General features: G+C 45.6%; 1 protein-coding gene across 4 annotated transcripts in view; it reads left to right on the top strand.

Annotated features, from left to right (window-relative positions):
* The window catches only part of LOC109903344 (oxysterol-binding protein-related protein 3), a 44,176-nt gene extending 36,929 nt beyond the window's left edge, over positions 1–7,247 (top strand). For 3 of the 4 annotated variants that reach the window (XM_020499980.2, XM_020499982.2, XM_020499979.2), the window contains exons 13-22: positions 65–161; positions 273–520; positions 973–1,110; positions 1,380–1,443; positions 1,569–1,647; positions 1,741–1,885; positions 2,529–2,673; positions 2,818–2,944; positions 3,132–3,254; positions 4,817–7,247. In XM_020499980.2, the coding sequence (XP_020355569.1) occupies positions 65–161; positions 273–520; positions 973–1,110; positions 1,380–1,443; positions 1,569–1,647; positions 1,741–1,885; positions 2,529–2,673; positions 2,818–2,944; positions 3,132–3,254; positions 4,817–4,916 (1,266 nt within the window). In that variant the 3' untranslated portion in view covers positions 4,917–7,247. The remainder of the gene's footprint in view (positions 1–64; positions 162–272; positions 521–972; positions 1,111–1,379; positions 1,444–1,568; positions 1,648–1,740; positions 1,886–2,528; positions 2,674–2,817; positions 2,945–3,131; positions 3,255–4,816) is intronic. The other variant, XM_031788962.1, reaches the window with a different exon arrangement.
* The last annotated feature ends 628 nt before the right edge of the window (positions 7,248–7,875 follow it).

Below are 7,875 nucleotides of genomic sequence, written 5' to 3'. Positions count from 1 at the left end.
CATTAGGGAGATAAACAATGATCTGAACAGTCATTCATATATATTTTTCTCTATTTGTCTCCAGGCTTCTGATGATGACTCGTATATCAGTGATGTCAGTGACAGTGTTTCCATGGACACTGGCTACAGCAACGAGGGAGGAAGCGAGAGACATGACTCTGGTATGCCGTGCGGGTGCATGGGCCAGCATATGAGTATTTCTATGTCAAGCATATAATTTGTATGAGTGAGCAAATGTTTGCTACCTCCATTTTAAGTACCCCCCCCCCCAGCAGGCTCAGGAGGAAGTGGTGTTCAGGTGGCCTGTAGACGGACTACCCTCCCCTCCCCTCAGCCCAGCAGCAGCAGTGTCAGTCTATGGAACATCCTCAAGAACAACATAGGGAAGGACCTGTCCAAGGTCGCCATGCCTGTTCATCTCAACGAGCCTCTCAACACACTGCAGAGGCTGTGTGAGGAGGTGGAGTACTCTGAGCTGCTGGATACAGCGAACCACACACAGGACCCATACCAGAGAATGGTGAGGGTATAGGATGCAGGTACACACACACAGGACCCGTACCAGAGAATGGTGAGGGTATAGGATGCAGGTACACACACAGGACCCGTACCAGAGAATGGTGAGGGTATAGGATGCAGGTACACACACAGGACCCGTACCAGATAATGGTGAGGGTATAGGATGCAGGTACACACACACACAGGACCCGTACCAGAGAATGGTGAGGGTATAGGATGCAGGTACACACACACAGGACCCGTACCAGAGAATGGTGAGGGTATAGGATGCAGGTACACACACACACACACACACACACACACACGATGCCTAGCAACGCATGGTTAGAGAATTTGGACATAGTCACACCATGATTCTTATGATGCGTTGTGGGAACCCACACACACAACCTCTACCTACACATGGTAAGTAACACAGTCTCTGTCTCTCTGTGTGTGTGTCCTGTGCTGCAGGTGTATGTGGCAACATTTGCAGTGTCTGCATATGCCTCCAGTTACCACCGGGCAGGAAGTAAACCCTTTAACCCCGTCCTGGGAGAGACCTATGAGTGTGACAGACCTGACAAGGGCTTCAGGTTCATAGCAGAACAGGTAAACAGGAACTAAACCTACAGGAACAAGTTATCATCACTCACATAAAATAAACCAAGAATCACTGGGCTGATTCATTTAGTGCATTCCAAATGACCCCCTATTCCCATTTAGTGCACTAAATTTAACCAGGGCCCATAGTGCTCTGGTCATAACTAGTGCACTATATAGGGATGCCATTTGAAACAGAACCATTGCATAGGATGACTGAAGACTCATAACATTGTCAGTCACATGTATTCACCAGTTGAACCCCCTGTCTGTCTTAGGTGAGCCATCACCCACCTGTGTCAGCGTGTCACTGTGACTCTCACAACTTCACGTTCTGGCAAGGTGAGCTTCTATGTTTTCAGTAAACATATCACCACCGTTTCCTTCTGTTTGTGATTGTTATTGTGAGGGTTATCTGCTCCACTCACCTACTACCCCTGTCTATCTCTCTGTCCCATCTCTCTCAGATGTCCAGTGGAAGAATAAGTTCTGGGGGAAATCCATGGAGATTGTTCCCATGGGAACCACTCATGTGACCCTGCCAGGGTGAGTCTCTTTGATTTGATAGAATGTGTGTGAACGTCAGAGCTGCTTTCATATGGAATAGAGGTGTGTGTGTGACAGTTTTGTCATCCTCAGGTTTGGGGACCACTATGAGTGGAACAAGGTCACGTCCTGCATCCACAACATTCTGAGTGGCCAGCGCTGGATAGAACACTACGGAGAGATGTCAATCAAAAACACCAGCAGTGACGCTTGCCAGTGTACAGTGACCTTCGTCAAGGTGAGGAGATGGACTATACCATCCCAGTTTACATGAAGGGTGTGTCCCAAAAGGCACCATATGTCTAATACAGAGCACTACTACCCATAGGGACTCTGACCAAAAGTAGTGCACTATATAGGGAATAGGGTGTTATTTAAAACAGCCTAACTCAATTCAATATAAATTGGCCAACACGTATGAAACCCTCGGCCAGCGTTTCCTAAACTCCTGGGACCAACGGGTGCACCTTTTTGGTTTTTGCCCCTAGCACTACACAACTGATTCATGTGATCAGCTCATCATCAAGCTTTGATCATTTGAATCGGCTGTGTAGATTTAGGGCAAAAACCCAAACACACCCCTTAGGGTCCCCAGGACCGAGTTGGGGAAACACTTGCACTGGGTTTCTGAGGGTATTATCAGGTGTAACAGCGCCATCTGTTGGGGAACAGAATGAATAACATCCTGGTGACCATTATCCTGGAAAATTTAAAAGTAACTAATGAGTGGTGGATGGATTCATGTATCATTTAGAATTCATCACATGATTGACAGCATTTTATTGGTTTGGTTTTATTGATTTGTAACGTCACATTTGTATTTGTTTTGCGTCATTAGTTTAATTAGTTTATTATTCATGTTTTGCATATTTAATCCACAGGCAAAATCGTGGAGCTCAACGGTGAACAAGATAGAGGGAGTGGTTACAGACAGTGGGGGGCGTGTCATCCACTCATTCTTTGGCAAATGGCATGAAGGCGTGTACCAAGGAGACACACCCTCTGCCATCTGCATCTGGAGAGCAAGTGAGTGACTGGCTCTTTGGGCTGTCTGTCACAACTCACACACCCACATTCAAAAACATAAAGTGGCATTCCACGTAAATATTATAGCTTATGATCTTTACCTTGAAAATAGTTTAAAATAATACTTGTCATGTGTTTGTGTAGACCCCATGCCTGTGGACCAGGACCAGTACTATGGCTTCACTCAGTTTGGTGTGGAGCTGAATGAGCTTGATGCCGCCCTGAAGCCCTTCCTACCCCCCACAGACACACGCTTCCGTCTCGACCAGAGGTAGGACACACCCACGGGATTCTCTCTTAATCTCTCCGTCTTCTTCCTCCTCTCCTCTCGGTCTTCTTCCTAGCTCGCCCTAATCCAGTATTCCTTCTTTCTCATACTTCCCTGTATTATATCACCCTTCTCATAGGATCCTTTTCACTTGAGTGTCTCTCTCTCTGTGTCTCTCTCTCTGTCTCAGGTGTTTGGAAGAAGGGAACATTGAGGGGGCTGAGGAGCAGAAGCAGAGGATAGAGCTGCTCCAGAGAGAAAGGAGAAAAGTCTTGGAGGAGAACAACATGACGCACAAACCACGCTTCTTCAAGTACGCCACTGTGTGTGTGTGTGTGCGCCTTTCTGTCTGATTCCAGCAGACAAGGGAGTTCATTGTTCACACGTTTAGCCACAAAGACAGAACAAGACTGTCTTAATTGCACAGTATCCTTTACAACAGTGGTTCCTAACATTTTTCGCTTATCCCTGAAGTACGCCCTCACGTGCATTTTACCAGTAAGCCTATGGTCCATGAGTCTTCTCACGTACCCCGTGTGGATCGACCAAGTACCCCTGGTTGGAAACCACTGCTCTACAATATAGAAAAGGTCTGACGGAATGGCACCTCTGTCTATATAACTACCACATTGTCACAGGTCTGTCATGTGAATAACACTCCATTAGCCTCTGGGCTCCATTTGAACAAACTTAATGCAGTGGTAAATCTAATTGGCTTACAAAAACTAAATAACATCATGTAGACCTACCTTTGCTAAATACGTTAACTTGAACCCATTTGAAGTCCACGTTGTTCTAAGTCACTGCATGGCCTCAATAGCATTCACCCTGACATAGGGGCTAGGTCTACTGTAAAGGACATTATATCTGAGCATGACAATAAGCAAGCATTATTTACAAGGCCTAAAAAGAGAAGGAATAATTTGAATTCTAAACACAGCCTATTTAAAACAAGTTGTTATGTTACACTTACAGGCACCATCATTTCTCCCGTGGGCATAGAATATGAAAACAACGCAGACTATGGAGTATTTTACGTACATCCAAAAACGGCACCTGCATGACTAAAATCATGTGGGCCTGCCTACAATGCATATATAGAAAGGGAATGTCAGATCACTGTTCTACTCCTCTCAAACATTATATTTGAATAAAGCTTTGGTGATGATGGATTTCCCAGAGGTCTCAGGGGCCAAACTCTTAGTCAACAGTCTTGTCTACTTCACAGTTGTGTTGGGATGGACAAAAAAAAGCCTTCATTGAGAGGAGACTTGGTTTTTAGCTAAACGAAATGGGGGGGGGGGGGGTGGGGGGGGACTTTTTTTTAATGGTTCTAATTACAAAGTATAATGGCACTAAAATCACATTAGGCTACTCTTGTTCAAATGGACAGTGTGTGTCACAGCTGGATATGCTGTATCATAACCAACTGTGTTACCATTAAAACCAGCTTTTGGTTGGTCTTAAGTATCCTATCCTAGCTTGAAAATAGAAACTTGGATCATGTTTTTAAGGACACACCTCAAATATTTCCACCCCTCTGAGCGCAAGCGTGCTGATGTTAGACAGGTAAATTGCCAAACTTTGCGTTAGGGCTGGGAAATGCCGACATGACAGTTTTTAAATAACGAAATTGCAAACCCAACGTGTTTGACACTAGCACCGCCTTAATTCCAGCGGAACATGATTCTCCTCAGTGTCTGACTGGTCAAAACAACACCATTAAGTTGTTCTGTGTTGTCATGAGATCTCACTGTTCTACATGAAGGTGTACTGAGGGATAGGGTTGTACACTTACAGCCAGGTTATGCAGTATGTTTGGAATATGTGTTAAGTTTTACGTATATGTGACTGCTGTTTTTGTTTATTTAACAGGAAATCAAAGGATGACACGTGGCTGAGCTCTAATACATACTGGGAGCAGCGGAAGGACCCTGGGTTCAGCTCTAGAGAGGACTTCCCTGTGCTGTGGTGACCCTGTAACCCCACAGGAGTACAGATCTAGGGTCAGATTATCCTTGCCCACAACAGACACAGGATTTTCCAAAAAGGGGATCTCCACCTCCACACCAAAATTGCCATCTGCATCACCACACTTCTTTACAGCAGTGAAACCTGGGTCACTTAGTCGCCACAACAAGCAACTCAAGCGATTCCACAGAAGATGCCTGCAGCGCATCCAGGGAATCACCTGGTGCAACCGTGTCCTGTACAGAAATACTTGTTAAGACCCACTGTGAGAGTATGGAGGCCACGGTCGCCCAACACCAACTGAGCTGGCTTGGGCATATCATTAGAATATCTTGGGAGTGCTAGCCATGGAAGATCCTGTATGGCCAGCTATATCTTGGGAGTGCTAGCCATGGAAGATCCTGTATGGCCAGCTATATCTTGGGAGTGCTTGCCGTGGAAGATCCTGTATGGCCAGCTATATCTTGGGAGTGCTAGCCATGGAAGATCCTGTATGGCCAGCTATATCTTGGGAGTGCTTGCCGTGGAAGATCCTGTATGGCCAGCTATATCTTGGGAGTGCTTGCCGTGGAAGATCCTGTATGGCCAGCTATATCTTGGGAGTGCTTGCCGTGGAAGATCCTGTATGGTCAGCTATATCTTGGGAGTGCTAGCCGTGGAAGATCCTGTATGGCCAGCTGTATCTTGGGAGTGCTTGCCGTGGAAGATCCTGTATGGCCAGCTGTATCTTGGGAGTGCTTGCCGTGGAAGATCCTGTATGGCCAGCTGTATCTTGGGAGTGCTTGCCGTGGAAGATCCTGTATGGTCAGCTATATCTTGGGAGTGCTAGCCGTGGAAGATCCTGTATGGCCAGCTGTATCTTGGGAGTGCTTGCCGTGGAAGATCCTGTATGGCCAGCTGTATCTTGGGAGTGCTTGCCGTGGAAGATCCTGTATGGCCAGCTGTATCTTGGGAGTGCTTGCCGTGGAAGATCCTGTATGGTCAGCTGTATCTTGGGAGTGCTAGCCGTGGAAGATCCTGTATGGCCAGCTGTATCTTGGGAGTGCTTGCCGTGGAAGATCCTGTATGGCCAGCTATATCTTGGGAGTGCTAGCCGTGGAAGATCCTGTATGGCCAGCTATATCTTGGCCGGTGGTCTGTAGGGGGGCAGCTAAAAAACATGGCTGAAGAAGAGCAACATCAAACCCACAGAAAGAGAGGATGCTGCTGCCGACCGTTCCACCTGGAGGAGCTCCGGAGGGTGTACAGAGGAGGGGAGGAGCTCCGGAGGGTGTACAGAGGAGGGGAGGAGCTCCGGAGGGTGTACAGAGGAGGGGAGGAGCTCCGGAGAGACAGAACCATGCCTGCCCCCGCCAACACAGACATATGCCCCACCTGCAATAAAATTTGGATCTCCGATTGGACTCTACACTCACTAAAGAATTCACCGTTAACTCAGAGGTTGAAGTCCTCATCGGATACGATGGACTACCATAAGCAAGCCCACAACAAACCTTAGATCAGCACTCGGAGACATCACTAGAGTCAAAGCTCTGACCCGGTGACTGGGGACTGCTGAGTGTCAGTGTGACCAAGACCAAAAATGAGCTTCCTGTGTCTGTAGGTGGAGCTAAAATAGGTCTCGATCTCTTCAACCTAATACAGAGTTTTCACTTGATTCTTTGTTTAAAAGAAAAGAGAGCATCTTTAAATGTTTTTGTCATGACTTTAGTCTTTCCAGGGACAGGGTTCTCTTCTTTCAATTTGATCATTTTCTCTATGTATGTTTTATACTGTCACTGTAGTTCGGATGCAGTCCAGCCACCAAAGTGCCTTTTAATATGGAATGCTGTTCTACTCACAATAACCTGCTGTAGATGATTATGCAAATCCTCACTCACTATTGGTGAGTTGGTGCTTCTGCGCACTTATGTCATTCTTAATGTGGTCTATATAGAAGATCACTGGTGGGGTGTTGAGGTGTGCATCCCAAATGGAAACCTATTGTCTATATAGTGCTATTTATGGAATAGGGTGCACTTGATATGGAGTAGGGTGTCATGTGGGATACAGTCAAGGGTTGTAACTAGGGGGATTTAACTTGTTCTTAATGTCAAGCACTCTACTGTAAGAGTATGATTATGTCCAATCACAATCCAGATTGTTTTAATACTCCTCAACCATTGGCTGACAGTACGTATGAGATAAGGCCTTCTGGAACTTCATAACACTGCGTGTTAAAGCCTGTATGATTCCCGTTTATGATCAGTCATTACTGTAAAATAAGATGTATACTGTATATCAGTAAAGAATAGGGCCGTACTATGAAGATGAATAATAAACAGTGAGACTGTTATACTGTGTGTGTGTTGGATTGCAGAGGCTGGTGGGAGGAGCTAAAGGAACGGAGTCAAACCTCTTTTCCATATGTTTGTGTTTGAGACTGTTCTATTGATTCCATTTCAGCCATTACAATGATCCTCCCACCAGCTGCCTCTGATTGGGTGTTCTAGCGAGGGGGGGCGACCAAAAGGTTTGGGTGCATTCCAGCACCATTATAGGGCTAAACCATGTGATCAAAAGTCATGAAGTTTTGACTTCAGTTGACTGCAAGTTTCTGCAGTTGCTCTTCAAGTTAATCAGCCAGCGCCTGCATTGTGGGAGTCTGTATTGCCAACCAATCATTAGGGTGTATTTGTTTGACCCACGAGAACGTGACCAAAGACCTGACTGAAACCAGAACTAACTTTGCCTTGATTCCTGTATACAGTAGATATGTACAAATGTGATATTTGAGGCTCTCACCAGTTGATCGTATAATGTTTGTTTGTTCTTTTATTTTTTAAATATTTTATATATATATTTTTTTTTACAAATTCAAGGTAAACTTTTTTCCATTTTGCCAATATTGCATTGATGCATCCTTGACTAGCCTACTACTAATGAGGGGTCGCGAGTTCTCATGGGAAAATCAGTTTGAAAGG

The sequence above is a fragment of the Oncorhynchus kisutch genome, linkage group LG14, assembly GCF_002021735.2.
Source record: "Oncorhynchus kisutch isolate 150728-3 linkage group LG14, Okis_V2, whole genome shotgun sequence".
Lineage (NCBI taxonomy): Eukaryota > Metazoa > Chordata > Actinopteri > Salmoniformes > Salmonidae > Oncorhynchus > Oncorhynchus kisutch.
Note: the sequence above shows the minus strand (reverse complement) of the source record. Positions and strands in the feature narration are given on the sequence as shown.